The sequence below is a fragment of the Mustelus asterias genome, chromosome 10, assembly GCF_964213995.1.
Source record: "Mustelus asterias chromosome 10, sMusAst1.hap1.1, whole genome shotgun sequence".
In the NCBI taxonomy this organism is placed as follows: domain Eukaryota; kingdom Metazoa; phylum Chordata; class Chondrichthyes; order Carcharhiniformes; family Triakidae; genus Mustelus; species Mustelus asterias.
In genome coordinates, this window is record NC_135810.1 from 118984439 (window position 1) to 119011799 (window position 27361).

At 48.0% G+C, this 27361-nt stretch overlaps 2 protein-coding genes across 5 annotated transcripts in view; one reads left to right on the plus strand and one right to left on the minus strand.

Annotated features, from left to right (window-relative positions):
- The window catches only part of pnpla4 (patatin-like phospholipase domain containing 4), a 45865-nt gene extending 24839 nt beyond the window's left edge, over positions 1-21026 (minus strand). For 2 of the 4 annotated variants that reach the window (XR_013498906.1, XM_078222582.1), the window contains exons 1-2: positions 20764-21006; positions 11184-11368 (exon numbers count right to left, since the gene is read on the minus strand). Coding sequence is in view for 3 of the 4 variants with exons in the window: in XM_078222582.1 (XP_078078708.1) it covers positions 11184-11248 (65 nt within the window). In the remaining variant the exon portion in view is untranslated. Of the gene's footprint in view, positions 1-11183; positions 11369-14129; positions 14380-20763 lie in introns of all 4 variants that reach the window. The other 2 variants (XM_078222581.1, XM_078222580.1) reach the window with 2 other exon arrangements.
- A 5174-nt stretch (positions 21027-26200) lies between these two features.
- clns1a (chloride channel, nucleotide-sensitive, 1A) overlaps positions 26201-27361 on the plus strand; it is a 50932-nt gene continuing 49771 nt past the window's right edge. The window contains exon 1 of the mRNA XM_078222531.1: positions 26201-26470. The gene's annotated coding sequence lies outside the window, so the exon portion shown is untranslated. The remainder of the gene's footprint in view (positions 26471-27361) is intronic.

Consider the following 27361-nt stretch of genomic DNA (forward strand, 5'->3'; position numbering starts at 1 on the left):
AAATGAGAGCAAAAGTGACAGAGCTGTAAAGAGGACAAGGGCAAACAGCAAAGGAAGTATGGCAGACACTATTAGAAGCCTCACCCGCCGCAAACCAGAACAAAACCTCAGCACAGGGAAGAGGGTCACCTTTCAGAGGCTCTGGTGCAGAAAGTGCTTTGCTTTGGTCAGCAACGAACAACTTGTATTTATGTAGATAGCACCTTTAATTATAGCAGCATATTCCAAGGGACTCCACATGACAAAGAGACAAAAATAATTAACACTAAATCAAAGAAACATTAGGACAGGTGACAAAAGATTTTGTCTAAGAGGTAGGTTTTAAAGATGTGTCTTAAAATGCAGAGAGGTTTAGGGAGAGAATTTCAAGGTTCAGGGCTTACACAACTGAAAGCACAACCAACAGTTACGGGACAAAGGCTGTTAGAGATGCACAGAATGCCAGAATTGGAAGAACACAATTTCTTCAGATGCTGGCATGGATGGAGGAGGGTACAGAGATGGGAGGAGTGAGACCATGGGTACGGGTTGATTTAAATGCAATAAGAATTCTACAATCTGAGGCACTGGTGGACTCAGGTGCATTGAGAGGGGGCAAGTGAGCACAGTGGGTGGTCAGGACTTGAGTTAGGATAGGAGTACGGGGCAGCACAGTGGCACAGAGGTTCGCACTGCTGCCTCACAGCTCCAGGGACCTGGGTTTCATTCCTGGCTTGGGTCACTGTCTGTGCGGAGTCTGCACATTCTCCCCGTGTCTGCGTGGGTTTCTTCCGAGTGATCTAGTTTCCTCCCACAGTCCAAAGATGTGCAGGGTACGTTGATTGGTCATGCTAGTGTCGTGGGTTGTGTAGATTAGAGGGGCAAATGTGAGGGGTGGTGGGGTTAGGGCCTGGGGTTGGATTGTTGTCGGTGCAGACTCAATGGGCCGAATGGCTTCCTTCTGCACTGTAGGGTTTCTATGATTCTATAAGAAGTGTAGCAGAGTTTTGGATGAGTTGGAGATGTGTAACTAGCCAGCAGATTTGACCAACTCTGTGGGATTGGGGAGCAAATCTAAAGCTTGATGAGTTCCTTCAGAAATGCACTGGAGCGTCAGCCAAGATTATGGGAGCATTTTTCCTGTGGTATTTCCAAGATCTGCCATCGGGCTCAAACATGGCTCAGACCCTGCCCTATGGAGGAAACAGTGAGAGATGGAGACTTTCCCTGGGGCAGCCAGTTAATGGTCAGAGAGCAGGCTCACCATTCAATTACAGACAATGGGTGTTCCTCAAAGCTGGAGGGTCAATCAGGCCTCTCAACGTGAAAGGAGCAACAGCCTGCAGTGGAGGGTAAGGAAGGGAGGGGGCACCTCAAACAGGGGGCCATTTTCTTAAATTGAAATTTAAAAAATGACTTCTCAGATAGACCACCGCTGTGGGGAGGGGGACTTCCAGAATCCGGCCTGTGGTTGCTGTAGCAAACAAGTAGGCAGCGAGAGCTTCCAGGCCTGCCTAAAGTGATCTGCTACCTGGAGTCAACCTCCAAGCAGCTAAATTAGCCCCCACACCCAACCTGAAGGACAACCAGAAATTCCCATTCAACCTCCTTTAACAGCTTTAGCAGAACCTTAATGAGTCACACATCCCTCCCATTGCCCTGCCCCCATCTCCACCCACTACAAAAATGACACAGTGTAGAATGCAACCAGTACACTGAAAAAACCTTCACAGCGAGTGGTTTGGATCTGGAATGCACTGCCTGGAAGTGTGGTGGAGGCAGCTTCAATCGAGGCATTCAAGAGGGCATTATATGATTATTGGAATAGAAACAATGTGCAAGGGTACGGGGAAAAGGCAGGGGAATGGCACTAAGTCATAATGCTCATGCGCAGAGCCAGTGCAGACACGATGGGCCGAATGGCCTCCTGCTGCGCCATAACAATTTTCCACTTCTCCGATGGCCTTAATGCAGGAAAAGGAGATTTAGTTATTTTAATACTTTTGAATATGAGCAAAACTTTGTCAACTCTTGTGGCTGCCAACGAGTTAAAAGCCTCAGGATATACATACACCCTTGTCTCACTGGCTGAGCACATGTTTTTGTAGTAACATATACACATGGATCTATATTTGCCTCAGTCTCGGAGCCCATGTCTTTTTAGGATAAGGGGCAGCAAATTTAAAACAGAATTGAGGAGAAACTACTTCTCCCAAAGGGTTGTGAATCTGTGGAATTCGCTACCCCAAAGCGCGGTGGATGCTGGGACAGTGAGTAAATTTAAGGAGGAGTTAGACAGATTTTTAATCGGGAATGGGTTGAAGGGTTATGGGGAGAAGGCAGGAAAATGGGGATGAGGAGCATATCAGCCACGATCGAATGGTGGAGTGGACTCGATGGGCCGAATGGTGTAATTCTGCTCCTATATCTTATGAACTTAAGCTGATTCATTTCTCCATTTGCAGCCTTTCTGTGGGGTCTCTGCATTCTCTCCATTAGGGAGCCCTGGGTCAATGTCTAAAGCCTTTATCTCAGGGCAACAGCAGAAGGGAGAAGACTTGGAAAGATGGCAAGTTTGATTTTTAGGAGAAAGTAAAGAAAGAACTTGCATTTATATAGCACCTCTGATGACCTCTAGTGCTTTACAGCCATTGATGCACTTTTTTGAAGTTTATTCACTGCGGGAATTTTGGCAGCTAATAGGTACATATCAAGCTCTCACAAATAACAATTCAATAATGGAAAAAGAGTCAGTTTTGTTGATGTTGGGTGAAGGATAAATATTGACCATGGAGGATTTCCTTAGCTTCTTCGAAATAGTGGCCATTGGATCTTTTGCATCCACCTGACAGAGCAACATGGCGCTGGAGCGAGGCAACTTCTTGCAAGCTGTGCCCAGCATACCTTCTAATTCTATCTTTTACTCTCGTTCTATGCTTCTAAAACTTTATTCTAACTCTTTTAAACTCTCTAACAATGCTTTAATGCAATTTCTTACAGATTTGGCGACACCCTAGCTATGACTGTAACACTACATTCTGCACTCTCTCCTTTCCTTCTCTATGAACAGTATGCTTTGTCTGTATAGCGCGCAAGAAACAATACTTTTCACTGTATGTTAATAATGTGACAATAATAAATCAAATCAAAGTCAGGGCCTCAGTTTAACCTCTTTAGCAGTGGTTAGCACTGCTGCCTCACAGCGCCAGGGACTCAGGTTCAATTCTGGCCTCGGGTCACTGTCTGTGTGGAGTCTGCACGTTCTCCCCGTGTCTGCGTAGGTTTACTCCGGGTGCTCCGTTTTCCTCCCACAGTCCAAAAGACGTGCTGGCTAGGTGCACTGGCCATACTAAATTCTCCCTCAGTGAAGCTGAACAGGCACCGGAGTGTGACGACTAGGGGAATTTCACAGTAACTTCATCACAGTTCACTTATAAACTCATTTAAAAAGTTTTAAACAAAAGATAGTATGTCCAACAGCTCCTTCAGTACCGCGCTGGATTGTCAGCCTAGATTATGTGCTCAGATCTCTGCGATGTGACTTGAATCCACAACGAGCAGACTCCAGAGGCGAGAGCGCTACCCACTGAGCCACAGCTAACTTTTCAAAAGTTTTTCTACTGTTTCAAGCCTGATTAAGTAATGCCTGTGTCATTATAGCTGCAATTTCTGATACTCTGGCATTATACATCACTGTGGATTACATGACAGTTCAGAGCACTGAACACAGCTTTGGTGACCACAATACAAAATGAATAAAGAGACCGTGACCACAACATAAGCTGCATTACCACAAAACTAAAAATAAGACATTATTATTGGAGACTCAAATAAATAACTATTGATTTGCGCAGAAATAGTTAAGATGGATGAGCGAACACCATCACTACGACACCAAGTATTTATGTAGTGCCTCTAATTCAGAAAAATCTCCCAAGGCTCTCGAATCTAATTGAGGTGCTCAGTTTTTTGGAGGGTGAAAATAGTGACAAAAAGTTTTTCACTTACTAGCGAGAAGACATAGGCCAGAATTCTCCGACCTCGCGCGCCCGCGGCTGGGATTCTCCAGACCCGCTGCACGAAATGGAGATTTGGCTGTGTGCCAAATTCTCCGTTCTCGCTGGTAGCGGCAGCAAGGGCTTGCGGGACCAGAGAATTCCAGCCATAATTTTAAGACTCGTACTAGAAGCAGAATATGGAGCCAGATTTTGTGGTCAGTGGCAAAGTGATGGAGCTCACCACTGACCCCATAGAAAACCAAAGATCGAGCACAGTGTTCCTCAGGCATTCCTTTTGGTGAGAGAACGTATTTTTCAAATGGATTACTCATGACGGGCCCCCATCTAAATTAACATGCTCACGATGCGCAAGTAATGAATGTAAAGTGTTTTAATAATGCTTTTAAGAAAACAAGAGAATTATTTAAGAGCACTAATTTGAGGACTTGTGTAGGCAGTGATGAGGCAGAGCAGGCAAACCAGGGATAGTGGGTAACTGCAACTCCACTAAAATTCATTGTGCAATCCAATCAAACTGTTTTGATTGTGGTTGAAGGTTGCCTGTTAATGATACAGATATACAATCTCTTCACAGATCACATCCAATGCAGGCAGCAATTGACCAAGTTGGTATTTACAGCAGTCTCCCCCGATCTAAAATTGAGCAGGTTGCCATTGTAACTTAGATTATATAAAAACTTCTCATGCACATACAAGGTTACTTTCCTTCCAATTTATAATAGAGTACGTTTTCTTTATTTACTTGTTCATAACTTATGGGTGTCACTGGCTCGGCCAGCACTTACTGTCCATCCCTAATTGCCCTTGGGAAGGTGTTGGTGAGCTGCCTTCTTAAACCGCTGCAATCTATTTTGTATAGGTACACCCACAGTGCTATTAGGACTTTGACCCAGGAACGGTGAAATATTTAAGTCAGGATGGCGTGCCTGGACAGGAACCTGCAGATGCCCCTGTCTTTCCAGGCAGAAGTGTACGTGGGTTTGGAAGGTGCTGTTGAAGGAGCTTCGGCGAGTTGCTGCAGTGCATCTTGTAGATAGTGCACATTATGCATCGGTGGTGGAGGAAGTGAATGTGGAAGATGGTGGATAGCGTGCCAACCAAGCAGCGTGTATTGTCCTGGGCAGTGTCGAGCTTCTTGGGTGTTGTTTCAGCTCCATTCATCCAAGCAAATAGGAGTATTCCATCACACTCCTGACTTGTACCTTGTAGATGGTGGACAGCTTTGGGAGTCAGGAGATGAGTTACCACAGAATTGCCAGCCTCTGATCTGCTCTTGGAGCCACTGGATTTACATTGCTGATCCAGTTCAGTTTCTGGTAACCCCAGAGTTTTGATGGGGGTTGTATTCAGTGATGGTAATGTCATTGAATGTCAAGAGGAGATGGTTAGATTATATCTTATTGAAAATGGTCAATGCTTAGCACTTGTGTAGCATAAATGTTACCTGTCCAGTTCTTATTGCATATACACACAGATTGCTTCAGTATCTGAGGAGTTACAAATGGTGAGAACTTCCAACTTTTGACCTTATGATGGAGCAAAGGTCATTGGTGAAGCAGCTGAAGATGGTTGGGCCTAGGACACTGACCCTGAGGAACTCCCGCACTGAGATGATTGACCTCCAAGCACTACAACCACCTTCCTTGGTGCGCCAGGTATAACTCCAACCAGCAGAGAGTTTTCCCCCTGATTCCCATTGATTTTAATTTTGCTAGACTCATTAATGTTGCTCTCAGTCAAATGTTGCCTTGATGTCAAGGACGGTCACTCTCACCTCACCTCTTGAGTTCATGTTTGGGTCAAAGTTGTAATGAATACAGGAGCTGAGTGTCCCTGGCAAAATCCAAACTAAGGGTCAGCGAGCAGGGTATTGCTAAGTGCCACTTGAAAGTGCTATTGAGGGTAAATTCCACCACTTTGTTGGTGATAAAGAGCAGACTGATGGGGCAGTAATTGACCAGGTTAGATTTATCCTAGTTTTTGTGGACAGGACATACCTGGGAAATTTTCCACACTGCAGAGTCGATGCCAGAGGTTGGAGCTGTGCTTGGACAGCTTGGCTAGGGGCTTGACAGGTTCTGGAGCACAAGTCATCAGTACTATTGCCAGAATGTTGTCAGGGTCCGTAGCCTTTGCAGTTTTCAATGCCTTCAGCTGTGTCCTGATATCGTGTAGAGTGAATCAAATTGGCTAAAGACTGAGATCTGTGATGGTGGGGACCTCAAGAGGTGACCAAGATGGATCATCCACCCAGCACGTCTGGCTGAAGATGGTTGCAAATGCTTCATACCAACATATGAAATAGAAACAGTCTGCCATTTAGACCCTCAAGTCTGCTCTCCCATTCAATAAGATCATGGCTGATCCACTTGTATTTAAATTCCATGTTCCCATCTACATATGTGAGGTTTCATACAAGCACATGTGAGCAAAAAGGGGTCACGAAATGTTCTTGGCAGACAGGATTAAGGAGAATCCCAAGGCATTTTATTCATACGTTAGGAACAAAAGGGTTGTCAGGGAAAAAGAAAATCGGACCTCTCAGGGACAAAAGTGGGGAATTATGCTTGGAGCCCAAAGAAGTAGGGGAGATCCTAAATGAATACTTTGCGTCGGTATTCACAAAGGAGAGGGATGTGTTGACTGGGAGTGTCTCGGAGGGGAGTGTTGAACCGTTGGAGAAAATCTCCATTACAAGGGAGGAAGTGTTAGGTTTGTTAGAGAATATAAAGACTGACAAATCCCCAGGGCCTGATAGAACCTATCCAAGGCTGCTCAGGGAGACGAGAGATGAAATCGCTGGGCCTCTAACGCAAATCTTTGTCTCGTCACTGGACGCAGGTGAGGTCCCAGAGGATTGGAGGATAGCTAATGTAGTCCCATTATTTAAGAAGGGTAGGAAGGATAACCCGGGAAATTATAAGCCGGTGAGCTTGACGTCCGTGGTCGGGAAGTTGTTGGAGAGGATTCTTAAAGATAGGATGTATGCACATTTAGAAAGGAATAAACTCATTAACGATAGTCAGCATGCTTTTGTGAGAGGGAGGTCATGCCTCACTAACCTGGTAGAGTTTTTTGAAGAAGTGACCAGAATGGTTGACGAGGGAAGGGCCGTGGATGTCGTCTATATGGACTTTAGTAAAGCGTTTGACAAAGTCCCTCATGGTAGGCTGGTGAAAAAGGTTGGATCTCATGGGATAAAGGGGGAGGTGGCTAGATGGGTGGAGAACTGGCTTGGTCACAGAAGACAGAGGGTGGTAGTGGAAGGGTCTTTTTCCGGCTGGAGGCCTGTGACTAGTGGTGTTCCGCAGGGCTCTGTATTGGGACCTCTGCTGTTTGTGATTTATATAAATGATCTGGAAGAAGGTGTAACTGGGGTGATCAGTAAGTTTGCGGATGACACAAAATTAGCAGGACTTGCAGATAGTGAGGAGCATTGTCAGAAGCTACAGAAGGATATAGATAGGCTGGAAATTTGGGCAAAGAAATGGCAGATGGAGTTCAATCCTGATCAATGCGAAGTGTTGCATTTTGGTAGAAATAATGTAGGGAGGAGCTATACGATAAATGGCAGAACCATAAAGGGTGTAGATACACAGAGGGACCTGGGTGTGCAAGTCCACAGATCCTTGAAGGTGACGTCACAGGTGGAGAAGGTGGTGAAGAAGACATATGGCATGCTTGCCTTTATAGGACGGGGCATAGAGTATAAAAGTTGGGGTCTGATGTTGCAGATGTATAGAACGTTGGTTCGGCCGCATTTGGAATACTGCGTCCAGTTCTGGTCGCCACACTACCAGAAGGACGTGGAGGCTTTGGAGAGAGTACAGAGCAGGTTTACCAGGATGTTGCCTGGTATGGAGGGGCTTAGTTATGAGGAGAGATTGGGTAAACTGGGGTTGTTCTCCCTGGAAAGACAGAGGATGAGGGGAGACTTAATAGAGGTGTATAAAATTATGAAAGGCATAGATAGGGTGAACGGTGGGAAGCTTTTCAAAGAACAAGAATAAAGAAGAAGAGACCAGGTCGGTGGTGACGTTCACGAGGGGTCATAGGTTCAAGGTGAAGGGGGGGGGGAGGTTTAGCACAGATATCAGAAGGACATATTTTACACAGAGGGTGGTGGGGGCCTGGAATGCGCTGCCAGGCAAGGTGGTGGAGGCGGACACACTGGGAACGTTTAAGACTTATCTAGACAGCCATATGAATGGAGTGGTACAAAAGAATGGTCTAGTTTGGACTAGGGAGCGGCGCGGGCTTGGAGGGCCGAAGGGCCTGTTCCTGTGCTGTATTGTTCTTTGTTCTACATCCCCCCCGCCTCCCCCCACACCCAGATAACCTTTGATTCCCTTGCCTAACAAGAATCTATCTACTTCTGCCTTAAAAACATTCAATGACCCCCACCTCCACCACCTTCTGAGGCAGAAAGTTACAAAGTTGCACAAAAAGAAATTCTCATCACTGTCCTAAAAGAGCAACCCCTAATTTTAGGGCCCCCCTTAGTTCTGGACTCACCCACAAGAAAAAAACATCCTTTCCATCTTCTATACTTCAATCATGTCAACCTTCACTCTTCTAAACTTCAGTGGAAACAAGCCCAGTCTGTCCAACCTTTCCCCATAAAACCCGCTCTTTCTAGATATGAATCTAGTAAATCTCCACTGAAGCACCTCCAATGCATTCGCATCCTTTCTTAAGGAGACCAATACAACAAACAGTACTCAAGATGTGACCTTGTCTTTTGCATTGATGTGCTGGGCTCCACCATCACTGAGGTTGAGGATATTGGTAGAGCTTCCTCCTCCTGTTAGTTGTTGAAGTGTCCACCATCATTCACTTTGGGATGTGTCAGGACTGCAGAGCTGAGACGTGATCCGTTGGTTATGGGATCACTTAGCTCTGTATAAAAGCTTCCCCAGTTTGGCATGCAAGTATTCCTGCGCTCTGGATTCACTGGACTGGCACCTCATTTTGCCTAGTCATGCACCTGGCATGCCCTCCTGCACCCGGCATGCCCTCCTGCACCCAAGCTTAACCTCAAGGGCAATTAGGGATGGGCAATAAATGTTGGCCTCGCTTGCAATGTACATCCCATGAATTAATTTTTTACAAATTAAATTTTGCTCCTGCTTTGGCTGATGGAAACCTTGTTTTGAGTTGCTAGATATGTTTGAAGTTTCTCCCGTTTAGCACGGTGGTAGTGCCACACGGTATCCTCAATGTGAAGGTGGGACCACATCTCCACAAGGACTGTGAGGTGGTCATTCCAACTGATGCTGTCATGAAAAGATGCATCTGCGACAGGAGGGTTGGCGAAGATGAGGTCAAGTAGACTTTTCCCTCTTGTTGGTTCCCTCACCACTTGCTGCAGACCCAGTCCAGTAGTTATGCCTTGGTTATGCCCTTTAAGTCTTGGCCAGCTGGGTTGATAGCGGTGCTTCTGAGCGACACTTGGTGATGGACAATGAAGTCCCCTAACCAATGTACATTCTGTGCCCTTGCCACTCAGTTGTATCGAGCCATGACAAAGTCTAAAAGGGATGAGCAGAGAGATAGAATACCCAGCTACGACCTAGGCACTGGTAACAACAATGGCAAACCTAGCCATCAACCTTGCAACGTCCTCCTTACTAACATCTGGGAGCTTGTGCCAAACTTGGGGGAGCTGCCCCACTAGTCAAGCAACAGCCTGATGTAATCATACTCATGGCATCATACTCAGTGTTTCTTCCAATTGGTGTTCAATATGGAGGAGTACAGATTCATCAGCTGAGGGGAGATGGTGGTAATCAGCAGGAAGTTTCCTTTCCCACGGTTTGACCTGGTACCACGAAACTCAAATGGGGTCCAGCGTCAATAATGAGGACTCCCGGGGGATCTCCCTCTCGACTGTATACCACTGTGCTGCCATCTCTGCTGGGTCTGTCCTGCCAGTGTGACAGGGCATACCCAGGAATGGCGATGGTGGTGTCTGGGGCATTGACTGGAAGGTATGATTCCGTGAGTTTGTCTGTCAGGCTGTTGCTTGACTAGTGGGACAGCTCTCCTTATTTTGGCACAAGCACCCAGATCTTAGTAAGGATGTTTTTGCAGAGCGACAGTGCTGGCTTTGCCATGTTGTTTGTGGTTCCCAAGTCATTGCTGTAGGGTCTGTCTGCCTGCTCATTCCTTTTAGACCTTGCAGCGGTTTGATACAACTGAATGTCTTACTACGGCAATTTCAGATCAGCAATTAAAATCAGGGATACTAAAGAGGCCAGAATCAGAGGACAGCAAATAACTTAACAGGGTTGTGGACTAAGTTTCAATAAGATCCCCCCTCATCCTTCTAAACTCCAACGAGTACAGACCCAGAGTCCTCAACCATTCCTCATATGACAAGCTCTTCATTACAGGGATCATTCTTGTGAACCTCCTCTGGACCCTTTCCAAGGCCAGCACATCCTTCCATAGATATGGGGCCCAAAACTGCTCACAATACTCCAAATGGGGTCTGACCAGAGCCTTATACAGCCTCAGAAGTACATCCCTGCTCTTGTATTCTAGCCCTCTCGACATGAATGCTAACATTGCATTTGCTTTCCTAACCGGGTGGCACAGTGGGTTAGCACTGCTGCCTCACGGCGCCAAGGACCAGAGTTCGATACCTGGCTTGGGTCACCGTCTGTGTGGAGTTTGCACGTTCTCCCCGTGTCTGCGTGTCTCCCCTCTGGTTGCTCCGGTTTCCTCCCATAGTGCAAAAATGTGCAGGTTAGGTGGATTGGCCGTGCTAAATTGCCCCTAGTGTCAGGGGGACTAGCTAGGGTTATGCATGGAGTTATGGGGATAGGGTGGGATTGAGTCTGCACGTCCTCCCCGTGTCTGCGTGGGTTTCCTCTGGGTGCTCCGGTTTCCTCCCACAGTCCGAAAGACTTGCTGGTTAAGTGCATTGGCCATGCTAAATTCTCCCTCAGTGTAACCCGAACAGGTGACGGAGTGTGGCGACTAGGGGATTTTCACAGTAACTTCATTGCAGTGTTAATGTAAGCCTACTTGTGACACTAATAAATAAATAAAATGAAATGTTGGAGCAAGCACAGCGTGCAACATGGTGTGGTCATTTACATGCAAAGGTGCTGCTTAATGGAATTCCAGTTAGAAGCTAATCCATGGAGCGGTGCTTATTGTAACTCCTTTCTTACTCACCTCCAGTTTTTCAGGGTGTAAAAGCAACACAGCAGCAACCAGAGCTCCTCCAGAGGCTCCTGCATAGTTCTGTATTTTATTGAGTAATCTGTTTCCGTGTCTTTGAAGAGCAACTGCTGCCCCCAGGTGGTAAATCCCCAGAAATCCACAGGCACTAAAAGTCAGGTTCAGGGGGCACATATTCACTGCAAGAATGGAAAGAACAAGGTGAGAATCATAAAATGAAGCATCCAAGCTCTCCCCCCCCCGCCACCCCCCCCCCCCCCCCCCCCCCAGCCAAGTTCCAGTGGTTACCTGTAACATCCCAGCTGTCAGTATTGGTGAGGACTGCTAAGTAACTCAGCGTAGGCTGGTGTACTCCCTATAGGTCCCTCCAGCATTGCTTCTCTCAGGCTCACACTGACAGCAGGAGGGTAGTGTATTATTAACATCAAGTACACTTCCACAGCCTTTGCCAGCTAGTGGCATTGGCAGTTGCAGGTTCATAGAACCTTAAAGCAGAGAAGGTGGACATTCGGCCCATCAGCCTCATTAATTCCGCCCTTCCCCCCAAGCACTGCAATTTGTTCATTTTTAAGCATATATTCATTTTCCTTTTAAAAGTTACTATTAATTCTGCTTCTATTACCTATTTAAAAAATTATCATTTTCCCTACTGATTTTTTTGCCAATTAAAGGCAGCACGGCGGCACAGTGTTAGCACTGCTACTTCACAGCGCCAGGGACCCGGGTTACTGTCTCTGTGGAGTTTGCACGTTCTCCCCCTTGTCTGCGTGGGTTTCCTCCGGGTGCTCCAGTTTCCTCCCACACTCCAAACGTTGTGGGGGTTAGGTGGATTGGCCATGCTAAATTGACCCTTAGTGTGCCAAGATGTGTAGGCAAGGGGGATTAGCAAAAGCAAAATACTGCGGATGCTGGAATCTGAAACAAAAACAGAAAATGCTGGAAATTCTCAGCGGGTCTGACAGCATCCGTGGAGAGAGAATAGAGCCAACGTTTCGAGTCTGGATGACACTTCGTCAGAGCTCAAATTAGTAGGTTTGGGGTTGGGCATGGGTGGGATGTTCTGACAGAAAATGGGTGCAGACTCGATGGGCTGAATGGTCTCCTTCAGCACTGTAGGGATTCTATGATTTTAAATTTGCATCCTTTTATTGGCGACCCTTTTGCCAGTGGAAACAGTTTCTCCCCATCAAAACTCTCATAATTTTGAATATTTCTACTAAATTGCCACTTGAGGAGAACAAGCTCAGCTTTTCTTACCTCTGCACATAACTGAAGTCCCTCATCTCTGGTACCAATAAGGTCAACCTCCTTTGCACCATAACGAACGTACGAATTAGGAACAGGAGTAGGCCATTCGGCCCCTTGAGCCTCCTCCGCCATTCAATAAGATCACGGCTGATCTGATACATATGATAATCCTCAGCTCTACTTTCCCACCTTATCCCCATAACCCTTGATTCACTTAATGAGTAAAAATCTCAGCAATGAACGTTCTTAACAGCCCACCCTCTACAGCCCTCGGTGGTAAAGAATTCCACCAATTCACTGCCCTCAGACAAGAAATTCCTCCTCATCTCGGCCTTAAATGGGTGACCCCTTACTTTGAGATTATGCCCTCTGGTCCTCGACTCTTCCACAACAGACAACAACCTCTCAGCATCTACCCTGTCAAGCCCCCTGAGAATCTCATACGTTTGAATACAGTCACCTCCCATTCTTCTAAACTCCAATGAGTACAGGCCCAACCTACTCAACCTCTGCTCATAAGAAAATCCCTCCATACCCGGGATCAACCTAGTGAACCTTCTCTGGACTGCTCCTTCCTTAGCTTAGGGGACCAAAACTCTTCACAGTATTCCAGTGTGGTCTAACTAGTTTTTTGTATAGTTTTAGCAAGACTTCCCTATGTTTATACTCCATTCCCTTTGAAATAAAACATCTTAGCATCATGGTTCAGAATTCTTTGGAGGTTCATAACCGATGCGGAGAAGTGGCAAATGGACTTCAACCCGGATAAGTGTGTAGTGATCCATTTTGGCAGATCCAATGGGATGAAGCAGCAGTATAATATGAAGGGTACCATTCTTAGCAGTGTAGAGGATCAGAAGGACCTTGGGGTCCGGGTCCATAGGACTCTTAAATCGGCCTCGCAGGTGGAGGATGCGGTCAAGAAGGCGTACGGCGTACTAGCCTTCATTAATCGAGGGATTGAGTTTGGGAGTCGGGAGATAATGCTGCAGCTTTATAGGACCCTGGTTAGACCCCACTTGGAGTACTGCGCGCAGTTCTGGTCACCTCATTACAGGAAAGATGTTGAAGCCATTGAAAGGGTGCAGAGGAGATTTACAAGGATGTTGCCTGGATTGGGGGGCATGCCTTATGAGGATAGGTTGAGGGAGCTTGGTCTCTTCTCCCTGGAGAGACGAAGGATGAGAGGTGACCTGATAGAGGTTTACAAGATGTTGAGAGGTCTGGATAGGGTAGACTCTCAGAGGCTATTTCCAAGGGCTGAAATGGTTGCTACGAGAGGACACAGGTTTAAGGTGCTGGGGGGTAGGTACAGAGGAGATGTCAGGGGTAAGTTTTTCACTCAGAGGGTGGTGGGTGAGTGGAATCGGCTGACGTCGGTGGTGGTGGAGGCAAACTCGTTGGGGTCTTTTAAGAGACTTCTGGATGAGTACATGGGATTTAATGGGATTGAGGGCTATAGATAGGCCTAGAGGTGGGGATGTGATCGGCGCAACTTGTGGGCCGAAGGGCCTGTTTGTGCTGTGGCTTTCTATGTTCTATGTTCTATGATGCTACAAAGCAGTAAAGGACATGGATCTATACACCACCTTCCACAACACTGAGCTGTCCCAAAGCATCTTATTGCCAATGAAATACTTCTGAAGTGAAGGCACTGTTATGAGGGAGCAATAATAAAACTTCATTGCTTACAGCAAGATCCCACAACCAACAAGGAGGTAATGATGAGGTAGCAATTTCAGTTAAGAGACATATTGGCTCAAGATTCCCTTAATCTTCTAATAGCATCGTGGTCTTGTTGAAACGTCCAGTTGAAAGGATGAACAGGCCTACAGTTTACCACTTCCTCCAGAGGGCTGAGCCAAAGCCAAAAGTATTAACAGGGCTATTTAAAATGAAGCCATGGATCAAATAAAAATACAATACTGCGGATGCTGGAAATCTGAAATAAAAACAGGAAATACTGGACAAACTCTGGCAGCAACTGTGGAGTGAGAAACAGAGTTGATGTTTCGATCCCATATGACTCTTTTACATAACTACCTTGTACTTGAATAAGACTTTGGTTAGGCCAGATTTCAAACAATGCATGCAGTTTTGGCTGGTGACATATTTAGATGAGAGCCACAAAAATAAGAACCTTTAATTTCCCAGATAGACTTTATAAACTGAGTGTATTGACTTTATAGATTTCACCTAGACTTTGAAGTGCTTTGAAGGCATGTTTATTTATTAGTGTCACAAGTACGTTAATGCTGCAATGAAGTTACTGTGAAAATCCCCTAGTCGCCACACTATGGCACCTGTCCAGGTACACCGAGGGAGAATTTAACATGACCAAAGCACCTAACCAGCATGTCTTTCGGACTGTGGGAGGAAACCGGAGCGCCCACAATCAGTAAGCATAGGCAACAACACTTCCTCCACAAATCATCCTCAACACTGGTGCCCCACAAGGCTGTGTTCTCAGCCTTCTCTACACTCCTTATACACCAATGACTATGTGGCCAAATTCCCCTCCAATTCGAGTTTCAATTTTGCTGATGACACCATCGTAGTGGGTCGGATCTCAAACAATGACAAGACAGAGTACAGGAATGAGATAGAGAATCTGGCGAACTGATGCGGCAACAATAATCTCTCCCTCAATGTCAACAAAACGAAGGAGATTGTCATCGACTTCAAGAAGCGTAAAGGAGAACATGCCCCTGTCTACATCAACGGGGACCAAGTAGAAAGGGTCGAGAGCTTTTAAGTTTTTAGGTGTCCAGATCACCAACAACCCGTCCTGGTCCCCCCCGTGCCGACACTATAGTTAAGAAAGTTCACCAACGCCTCGACTTTCTCAGAAGACTAAGGAAATTTGGCATTCGACTCTCACCAACTTTTACAGATGCACCGTAGAAAGCATTCTTTCTGGTTGTATCACAGCTTGGTATGGCTCCTGCTCTGACCAAGACCGCAAGAAACTACAAAAGATCGTGAATGTAGCCCAATCCATCACGCAAACCAGCCTCCCATCCATTGACGCTGTCTACACTTCCCATTGCCTCGGCAAAGCAGCCAGCATAATTAAGGATCCCACGGAACCCGGACATTCGCTCTTCCACCTTCTTCCTTCGGGAAAAAGATACAAAAGTCTGAGATCACGTACCAACCGACTCAAGAACAGCTTCTTCCCTGCTGCTGTCAGATTTTTGAATGGACTTACCTTGCATTAAGTTGATCATTCTCTACATCCTAGCTATGACTGTAACACTACATTCTGCACTTTCATTTCCTTCTCTATGAACAGTATGTTTTGTCTGTATAGCGCGCAAGAAACAATACTTTTCACTGTATGTTAATACATGTGACAATAATAAATCAAATCAAATTTTTTTCAAAGGGCAGCATGGTAGCACAGTGGTTAGCACTGCTGCTTCACAGCTCCAGGGACCTGGGTTCGATTCCCGGCTTGGGTTACTGTCTGCGTGGAGTTTGCACATTCTCCTCGTGTCTGCATGGGTTTCCTCCGGGTGCTCCGGTTTCCTCCCACAGTCCAAAGATGTGTGGGTTAGGTTGATCGGCTATGCTAAAAAAATTGCCCCTTAGTGTCCTGAGATGCGTAGGTTAGAGGGGTTAGCGGGTAAATATGTAGGGATAAGGGGGTAGGGCCTGGTTGGGATTGTGGTCGGTGCAGACTCAATGGGCCAAATGGCCTCTTTCTGCACTGTAGGGTTTCTATGATTCTATGAAATCAAATCAAATCCGGAGGAAACCCACACAGACATGGAGAGAACATGCAGAACTCGGCAGACAGTGACCCAAGCCGGGAATTGAATCCGGGTCCCTGGCGCTGTGAGGCAGCAGTGCTAACCACTGTGCCACCATGGCCTTATGAGCTAACAGCGAAATTCTACAAGAGCATGATGGGAAAATAGGTCAACTTTGCACAAGTATGATAACAAGAACAACAATAAATAAAGATTTTTTTTGATTTGATTTATTATTGTCATGTGTATTGGTATACAGTGAAAAGTATTGTTTCTTGTGCGCTATACAGACAAAGCATACTGTTCATAGAGTACATTTGGGAGAAGGAAAGGCAAGGGTGCAGAATGTAGTGTTACAATCATAGCTAGGGTGTAGAGAAAGATCAACTTAATATATGGTAGGTCCATTCAAAAGTCTGATGGTAGCAGGGAAGAAGTTGTTCTTAAGTAGGTTAGTACGTGACCTCAGACTTTTGTATCTTTTTCCTGACAGAAGAAGGTGGTATGTCCAGGGTGCGGGTGCATCGATTATGCTGGCTGCTTTTCCGAGGCAGTGAGAAGTGTAGACAGTGTCAATGGGTGGGAGGCTGGTTTGTGTGGTGGACTAGGCTTCATTCACGACCCTTTTTAGTTTATTGCGGTCTTGGTCAGAGCAGGAGCCATACCAAGCTGTGATACAACCAGAAAGAATGCTTTCTATGGTGCATCTGTAAAAGTTGGTGAGAGTTGTAGCAGGCATGCCAAATTTCCTAAACCTCCTGAGAAAGTAGAGGAATTGGTGGCTTTCTTAACTATAGCGATGGCATGGAGGGACCAGGGCAGGATGTTGGTGATCTGGACACCTAGAAACTAGAAGCTCTTAACCATTTCCACTTTGTCCCCGTTGATGTAGACAGGGGACTCCATAATTGGCTAATAGCTGGTCAGATAGGAGTGTTCCAGGGGACAATGGGATCTTAATTAACTTGACCTGGTTAAACAGGAGTATCCTGTTCATTTCCATTAATGAAGTTAAGTCTTAATGAGACAATAGAACTCAAGCCAGGTGTGTATGTGTATCATGACTCAGCACATTCAGAACCTGGATAAAAGAAGGAGCCATGATGTGGAGATGCCGGCTTTGGACTGGGGTAAACACAGTAAGAAGTTTAACAACACCAGGTTAAAGTCCAACAGGTTTATTTGGTAGCAAGGAGCACCAGAGACATCAGCAGCGTAGACCTGGAGGAACAACCAACATAAGAAAGAATACCCTGAGGCCAGGACTTGGCACAGAAGATGACCTGACCAGAAAGGAGCCTGGTCAACTAGCCTCGCAATGGGAATATTGGAATTCAAGCTGTTAGTCTTGTGTTTTGCTGCAGTAAACAATCAATATTTTAAGTGTTGAATAAAAATGGTAGTTTGAGTGTTGTAAGGGTAATTGGCATTCCAACAAGTGCTTTTTTAATATTAATAAAGATTGAGCTGTAAAAAATATTCTGTGCAAGTGTTTCTTTATCCACCATGTCAGTCGAGAGGATTCTTAGAGACAGGATGTATGTGCATTTAGAACGGAACAATCTCATTAGTGACAGACAGCATGGTTTTGTAAGAGGGAGGTCGTGCCTTACAAATTTGGTGGAGTTTTTTGAGGAAGTGACAAAAACGGTTGATGAAGGAAGGGCCGTGGATGTCGTCTATATGGATTTCAGTAAGGCATTTGACAAAGTCCCACATGGCAGGTTGGTTAAGAAGGTTAAGGCTCATGGGATACAAGGAGAAGTGGCTAGATGGGTGGAGAACTGGCTTGGCCATAGGAGACAGAGGGTAGTGGTCGAAGGGTCTTTTTCCGGCTGGAGGTCTGTGACCAGTGGTGTTCCACAGGGCTCTGTACTAGGACCTCTGCTATTTGTGATATATATAAATGATTTGGAAGAAGGTGTAACTGGTGTAATTAGCAAGTTTGCGGATGACACGAAGATGGCTGGAATTGCGGATAGCGAAGAGCATTGTCGGGCAATACAGCAGGATATAGATAGGCTGGAAAATTGGGCGGAGAGGTGGCAGATGGAATTTAATCCAGATAAATGCGAAGTGATGCATTTTGGAAGAAATAATGTAGGGAGGAGTTATACAATAAATGGCAGAGTCATCAGGAGTATAGAAACACAGAGGGACCTAGGTGTGCAAGTCCACAAATCCTTGAAGGTGGCAACACAGGTGGAGAAGGTGGTGAAGAAGGCATATGGTATGCTTGCCTTTATAGGACGGGGTATAGAGTATAAAAGCTGGAGTCTGATGATGCAGCTGTATAGAACGCTGGTTAGGCCACATTTGGAGTACTGCGTCCAGTTCTGGTCGCCGCACTACCAGAAGGACGTGGAGGCATTGGAGAGAGTGCAGAGAAGGTTTACCAGGATGTTGCCTGGTATGGAGGGTCTTAGCTATGAGGAGAGATTGGGTAGACTGGGGTTGTTCTCCTTGGAAAGACGGAGAATGAGGGGAGATCTAATAGAGGTATACAAGATTATGAAGGGTATAGATAGGGTGAACAATGGGAAGCTTTTTCCCAGGTCGGAGGTGACGATCACGAGGGGTCACGGGCTCAAGCTGAGAGGGGCGAAGTATAACTCAGACATCAGAGGGACGTTTTTTACACAGAGGGTGGTGGGGGCCTGGAATGCGCTGCCAAGTAGGGTGGTGGAGGCAGGCACGCTGACATCGTTTAAGACTTACCTGGATAGTCACATGAGCAGCCTGGGAATGGAGGGATACAAACGATTGGTCTAGTTGGACCAAGGAGCGGCACCGGCTTGGAGGGCCGAAGGGCCTGTTTCCTGTGTTGTACTGTTCTTTGTTCTTTGATAGCCTATTCCGAGGGTCAGCATGTCAAATAGTTAAAAGACAAACTGGTATTATTATAGCTCAGTGGGTAGCCCTGTAAGGACCCCATTAGGTGAGAGTGCTACCCACTGAGCTACAATAATCCTGTAAGGACTCCATCCCATTCTCTCAGTTCCTTCGCCCTGCCTCATCTGTTCTGATGATTTGATTTATTGTCACATGTATTAGTACACAGTGAAAAGTATTGTTTCTGGCCACAGACAAAGCATACCGTAGATAGGAAAGGAGTACAGAATGTAGTAGAATCCCTACAGTACAGAAGGAGGCCCATCGAGTCTGTAACATCCAGAATCCCACCCAGGCCCTATTCCCGTAACCCCACACATTTACCGTTCTAATCCCCCTGACGTTAGGGTCAATTTAGCATAGCCAATCAACCTAACCTGCACATCTTTGGTGTGTGGGAGGAAACCCATGCAGACACAGGGAGAATAGACAATGACCCAAAGCTGGAATTGAACCTGGGACCCTGGCACTGAGAGGCAGCAATGCTGACAACTGTGCGACCATGCCGCCTAGTTTTACAGCCAGAGCTAGAGTGTAGAGTAATATCAACTTAATGATGATGCCACTTTTCGAAATAGCACTGCCAATATGTTTTCCTTCATCCTCAATCATGGTTTTCCACCCACACCCCTGACAAACGGTCATCCAGACTCAAAACATTGGCTCTATTCTCTCTCCACGGATACTGTCGGACCAGCTGAGATTTTCCAGCATTTTCTGTTTTTGTTTCAAATTCCAGCATCCGCACTCAGTATTTGCTTTAATATCAATTATTCATCCTGGCCTACATCCCTGCAAAATACATTTCATTGGCTGTAAAACACATTGGAAGGTCCCGAAAGGCAATATTAGAGCTGCCAGCCCTCCAGGAATTGAAGATCCATTTCCACAGCTCACTACTGTGGGCGGCCCTGGAGGAAAATTATCAACACTTCTTTTGTCATTTTCCTTGAACTTCTCTCTTTTTCAGATATTAAAATGTTGAACGGCGGGGCGGGGTGACTAATGGCTGGAGCTGATGTGGGGAGGCAGTTGAGAAACTTGCTGAGTCCAACGCCAGCATCTCCACATCGTGGGGAGGAAGCCATGGGATGAAATCTCCCAATTAATCAAACACAATGCTGGATAAATTCAGGAGCGAGAAACAGAGTTAACTCAAAACATTGCCTCTATCCTCTCTCCCCAGATGCTGCCAGACTTGCTGAAATTTCCAGCACTTTGTTTTTGAAATAGTTAACATCAGATTGGCAATGTTGACTCTATTTCTCTCTCTCCACAGATGAGTTTCTGCTTTTATTTCAGATTTCCAGCATCCACAGTATTTTGCTCCTGTACATTTAATCCATCGTTAGCACTGCTGTCTCACAGCACCAGGAACCCCAGTTCGATTCCCGGCTTGGGTCACTGCCTGTGTGGAGTTTGCATGTTCTCCCCGCGTCTGCGTGGGTTTCCTCCGGGTGCTCCGGTTTTCTCTCAGTCCGAAAGATGTGCTGGTTAGATGTATTGGCCATGCTAAATTCTCCCTCAGTGTACCCGAACAGGTGCCAGAGTGTGGCGACGAGGGGATTTTCACAGTAACTTCATTGCAGTGTTAATGTAAGCCTCCTTGTGACACTAATAAATAACCTTAAACGATATGAATGCAGTGTGTTGTGAAGCGGTGTGCAATGTAAACTCACCATGCTGAGGGAGGGGGGATCAGCAGTGCCAGGCCATGGGGGAGCTGACAGGAGTTTAAAAAGTCTCGGGCTGGGGCAGCTTGTCTCAGGCGGCTTCCTGATCACCTCCCAGTGGTTGCGGCAGCTGCAGGCTGACGTGGGGCGGCTCTGTACCGCGGCTCTGCTTCCGCCCACGCCACAGGCTCCACCCCGGCGCCGCTTGCTGAAGGCCGCACATGGCAACCGGGGCGGGGCCGCCTCAGACACCGCCCCCTCCCTCAATCCCGCCCATTCACTCAGACCCGCCCCTTCCTCAAACCCCGCCGCCTCCCTCAAACCACGCCCATTCACTCAGACCCCGCCCCCTCACAAACCACGCCCCTCTCACTGACTCCGCCCAATCTCAATAACACCGCCCCTTCCCCCAGACCCCGCGTCCTCCCTCAATCCGCGCCCCCTCCCTCTCGGGCCCCGCCCCCTACATTAGACCCCGCCCCTCACACTCAGTCCCCGCCCCCTCCCTCAAACCCCGCCCCCTCTCTCTCGGACCCCGCAACTCTCATAGAGCCCGCCCGCTCTATCAGACCCCGCCCCTCTTGAAACCCCGCCCCCTCACTCAAACTCCGCCCCCTTCCTCTGACCCCGCCCCCTCACTCAGTCCCCGCCCCCTCGCTTAGACCCCGCCCCCTCACTCTGACTCCGCCCCCTCCCTCTGACTCCGCCCCCTCAGGGGCGCTGCAGGTGGGTGTCGATGTTGCCCCACTCCCTGGCCATTGGCTCTATTATGCCTGATGTGGAGATGCCGGCGTTGGACTGGGGTAAACACAGTGAGAAGTCTCACAACAGACCCCGTTGGACTTTAACCTGCTGTTGTTAAACTTCTTACTCTATTATACCTCCCAGCCGCTCGGTGGCGCTGCGCTGGCTGAGTTGGTGCTGGAGGCAAAGACTCTCAACTTATTTAAAAATGTTCCGGATCTGCACATAAAGTGCTCGAGAAACATAGAAACATAGAAGATAGGAGCAGGAGGAGGCCATTCTGCCCTTCGAACCTGCTTCACCATTCATTACCATCATGGCTGATAATCCAACTCAATAGCCTAATCCTGCTTTCTCCCCATAATGTCTGATCCCATTCGCCCCAAGTGCTATATCCAGCCGCCTCTTGAATACAGTCAATGTTTTGGCATCAACTACTTCCTGTGTTAGTGAATTCCACAGGCTCACCACTCTTTGGGTCAAGAAATGTCTCCTCACCTCTGTCCTAAATGGTCTACCCCGAATCCTCAGACTGTGACCCCTGGTTCTGGACTCCCCCACCATCGGGAACATCCTCCCTGCATCTATCCTGTCTAGTCCTGTTAGAATTTTATAAGTCTCTATGAGATCCCCCCTCATTCAAAGAACAATACAGCACAGGAACAGGCCCTTCGGCCCTCCAAGCCCGTGCCGCTCCCTGGTCCAAACAAGACCATTCTTTTGTATCCCTCCATTCCCACTCCGTTCATATGGCTATCTAGGTAAGTCTTAAACGTTCCCAGTGTGTCCGCCTCCACCACCTTGCCTGGCAGCGCATTCCAGGCCCCCACCACCCTCTGTGTAAAATATGTCCTTCTGATATCTGTGTTAAACCTCCCCCCCTTCACCTTGAACCTATGACCCCTCGTGAACGTCACCACCGACCTGGGGAAAAGCTTCCCACCGTTCACCCTATCTATGCCTTTCATAATTTTATACACCTCTATTAAGTCTCCCCTCATCCTCCGTCTTTCCAGGGAGAACAACCCCAGTTTACCCAATCTCTCCTCATAACTAAGCCCCTCCATACCAGGCAACATCCTGGTAAACCTCCTCTGTACTCCCTCCAAAGCCTCCACGTCCTTCTGGTAGTGTGGCGACCAGAACTGGACGCAGTATTCCAAACGCGGCCGAACCAACGTTCTATACATCTGCAACATCAGACCCCAACTTTTATACTCTGTGCCCCGTCCTATAAAGGCAAGCATGCCATATACCTTCTTCACCACCTTCTCCACCTGTGACGTCACCTTCAAGGATCTGTGGACTTGCACACCCAGGTCCCTCTGCGTATCTACACCCTTTATGGTTCTGCCATTTATCGTATAGCTCCTCCCTACATTATTTCTACCAAAATGCATCACTTCGCATTCATCAGGATTGAACTCCATCTGCCATTTCTTTGCCCAAATTTCCAGCCTATCTATATCCTTCTGTAGCTACTGACAATGCTCCTCACTATCTGCAAGTCCTGCCAATTTTGTGTTGTCCGCAAACTTACTGATCACCCCAGTTACACCTTCTTCCAGATCGTTTATATAAATCACAAACAGCAGAGGTCCCAATACAGAGCCCTGCGGAACACCACTAGTCACAGGCCTCCAGCCGGAAAAAGACCCTTCCACTACCACCCTCTGTCTTCTGTGACCAAGCCAGTTCTCCACCCATCTAGCCACCTCCTCCTTTATCCCATGAGATCCAACCTTTTTCACCAGCCTACCACGAGGGACTTTGTCAAACGCTTTACTAAAGTCCATATAGACGACATCCACGGCCCTTCCCTCGTCAACCATTCTGGTCACTTCTTCAAAAAACTCCACCAGGTTAGTGAGGCATGACCTCCCTCTCACAAAACCATGCTGACTATCGTTAATGAGTTTATTCCTTTCTAAATGCGCATACATCTTATCTCTAAGAATCCTCTCCAACAACTTCCCCACCACGGACGTCAAGCTCACCGGCCTATAATTACCCGGGTTATCCTTCCTACCCTTCTTAAATAACGGGACCACATTAGCTATCCTCCAATCCTCTGGAACCTCACCTGTGTCCAGTGACGAGACAAAGATTTGCGTCAGAGGCCCAGCGATTTCATCTCTCGTCTCCCTGAGCAGCCTTGGATAGGTTCCATCAGGCCCTGGGGATTTGTCAGTCTTTATATTCTCTAACAAACCTAACACTTCCTCCCTTTTAATGGAGATTTTCTCCAACGGTTCAACACTCCCCTCCGAGACACTCCCAGTCAACACATCCCTCTCCTTTGTGAATACCGATGCATCTGAACTTCAGTGAAAACAATCCTAACCTAGTCAATCTCTCCTCATATATCAGTCCCACCATCCCCGGAATCAGCCTGGTAAACCTTCGCTGCACTTCCTCAAGAGCAAGAACATCCTTCCTCAGAAAAGGAGACCAAAACTGCGCACAATACTCTAGGTGTGGCCTCACCAAGCCCCTGTATAATTGCAACAACACATCCCTGCTCCTGTACTCGAAACCTCTCGCAATGAAGGGCAACATACCATTTACCTTCTTTACCGCCTGCTGCACCTGCATGCTTAGCCTCAGTGACTGGTGCACAAGGACACCCAGGTCCCGCTGCACACTCCCCTCTCCCTCTCTGGATTGTCGAAGTTGCCCGCTCCCTGCCAATTGGCTCTATTATACCTCCCAGTCACTTGGTGGCGCTGTGCTGTCTGAGTTGGTGGTGGAGGCAAAGATTCCAAACTGTCCTCGATCTGCACCTAAAGTGCTGAAAGCTATAGTTTATTTACTTTATTCATTTGTTCACAAGTAGGCTTACATTAACACTGCAATAAAGTAGTGTGAAAATACCCTAGTTGCCACACTGAGGGAGAATTTAGCATAGCTAATGCATCTAACCTGCACGTCTTTCGGACTGTGGGAGGAAACCGGAGCACCCGGAGAAAATCCACGCAGACACAGGGAGAATGTGCAAACTCCACACAAACAGTGACCCAGGATGTGAATTGAACCCGGGTCCCTGATGCTGTGAGGCAGCAGTACTAATCACTGTGTCACCGTGCCGCTCCAGGGATGTGGATTACAGGGCTGTGAGCCATGTGCATGAAGATGGGATTCAATGGGACACATGGGTGTCTTTGGTACAGCATGGACAAGATGGAATGAATGACCATCTTCTATGCTGTATCATTTCTATGGCTTGAATTTGTACAGTTGCAGCAACATCTCTTTACTTTTATACTTCAGACCCCTTGAAATAAAAGCCTTTGCCCTCCCTATTCGCTTCTGCACCTGAATGCTAACTTTCTGGGTTTCATGAACAAGGAACCCCTCAAGTTCATTAGTGTTATCGTGGGGCATTCTATATAGTTCCACTGTCCTGAAAGTACACTCCCAACTTCCTTTCACCTGCTTTGTTGAAGGGTCATCTAGACTCGAAATGTTGGTTCTATTCTCTCTCCGTAGATGCTGTCAGACCTGCTGAGATTTTCCAGCATTTTCTGTTTTTGTTCCTTTCATTATACTTCATTTATAATTACAAATTATTGGCTGCATTGTGACATTTCTTTGCTGCATCTATATCTGCCAAGTGGCACTTTGTTAAGGTAAAGAGATATCTAGAACTGGCAGTTTGAGTATCCTTTAGGAGTGGCACGGTGGCACAGTGGTTAGCACTGCTGTCTCACAGCGCCAGGGATCTGGGTTCAATTCTGGCCTCAGGTCGCTGTCTGTGTGGAGTTTGCACGTTCTCCCCGTGTCTGCGTGGGTTTCCTCCGGGTGCTCCGGTTTCCTCCCACACTCCAAAGATGTGCGGGTTAGGTTGATTGGCTATGCTAAATTGACCATAGTTTCAGGGGATTAGCAGGGTAAGTATGTGGGGTTACGGGAATAGGGCCTGGGTGGGATTGTGGTTGGTGCAGACTCAATGGGCCGAATGGCCTCCTTCTATCCTATGTTCTTTCCACCTGCAAATGGGGGTGCCCTGTAATGACACCTCCAAGCCGCAAGACGGTGCTGTTTTGCTGTAATTGCACCATCAGCAATGTGTTGTAATGATACCTCCCAGCCACTAGTGATGCTGGAATTGCACCAATTATCATTATACTGTATTATATAAATACACCAATGCAGTTGTGCTGTAATTATACCTCCCGAACTTCGGTGGCGTGGTACTACGATAATTGTATCATACAATGAGTTGCAATGATACCTCCCGGCCGCTGGCGGCGCTGTAACATAAATATCACCGATGGCGGCGGGCTGTATTGATACCTCCTGGACACTAGCGGCGCTGTAATGCGGTTAATATCACCGAATGCGGTGCGCTGTAATGATACCTCCCGGGCACGGGTGGCGCTGTAACACTGTATAATCGCCTCTGACGGCGCTGTAATATAAACAACATTGATGGCGGCGGGCTGTCACACTGATGGTGGTGTGTGGTAATGATGCCTCCACGCCGCTGGCGGCGCTGTCATGTCGTTTAATAACCCCAATGGCGGCGGGTGTTGTAATGATCCCTCCAGGCCGCTGGCGGCGCTGTCACGCCAGTAAGAACGCCAATGGCGACGGGCTGGTAACGATCCCTCCAGGCCGCCGGCGGCGCTGTCACGCCAGTAATAACCCCAATGGCGGCGGGTTGTTGTAATGATCCCTCCAGGCCGCTGGCGGCGCTGTGCTTCGCCGGAAGCGGGGCCCTGGTTGCTGGGGGACAGTTTCCGGGAGGCTTGCGGGCGGGAGCCGCATGGAGCGCTGAGGCTGAGTCCGAGCACTGGACCCCCCCACTCTGACGGTGTGTGATCCCGCGCAGGGCTTGCCGCCGGCCCCATGGTCTTCCTCAGTGTTTCCCGCCCCCGGCCGAGGGAGTCCGGCTCCAGCAGGCGGAGATCGCGGCGGTCCTGGACGGCAAAGGCCTCGGCACCGGCACCCTGTACATCGCCGAGAGGTGAGAGGGCGGAGGGCGGCCAGAGGCACTGCGGGGGAGGGGGCTGAGGGGGAATGGGTCATAAACAAGAGGGGGAAGAGAAAAGGGGGGAGGGGAGAGAAGAGGGAGGAGGGGAGGAGAAAGAGAAGAGGGAGGAGGGGAGGGAGAAGAGAAGAGGGGGAGGGGAGGGGAGAAAGAGAGAGGGAGGAGGGGAGAAAGAGAAGAGGGGGGAGGGGAGAAAGAGAAGAGGGGGGAGGGGAGGGGAGAAAGAGAAGAGGGGGAGGGGGAGGGGAGAAAGAGAAGAGGGGAGGGGAGAAAGAGAAGTGGGGGGGAGGGGAGAAAGAGAAGAGGGGGGAGGGGAGAAAGAGAAGAGGGGGGGAGGGGAGAAAGAGAAGAGGGGGGGGGAGGGGAGAAAGAGAAGAGGGGGGAGGGGAGAAAGAGAAGAGGGGGAGGGGAGAAAGAGAAGAGGGGGGAGGGGAGAAAGAGAAGAGGGGGGAGGGGAGAAAGAGAAGAGGGGGGAGGGGAGAAAGAGAAGAGGGGGGAGGGGAGAAAGAGAAGAGGGGGGAGGGGAGAAAGAGAAGAGGGGGAGGGGAGGGGAGAAAGAGAAGAGGGGGGAGGGGAGGGGAGAAAGAGAAGAGGGGGGAGGGGAGAAAGAGAAGAGGGGGGAGGGGAGAAAGAGAAGAGGGGGGAGGGGAGGGGGAGAAAGAGAAGAGGGGGGAGGGGAGGGGAGAAAGAGAAGAGGGGGGAGGGGAGGGGAGAAAGAGAAGAGGGGGGAGGGGAGGGGAGAAAGAGAAGAGGGGGAGGGGGAGAAAGAGAAGAGGGGGGAGGGGAGAAAGAGAAGAGGGGGGAGGGGAGAAAGAGAAGAGGGGGGAGGGGAGGGGAGAAAGAGAAGAGGGGGGAGGGGAGGGGAGA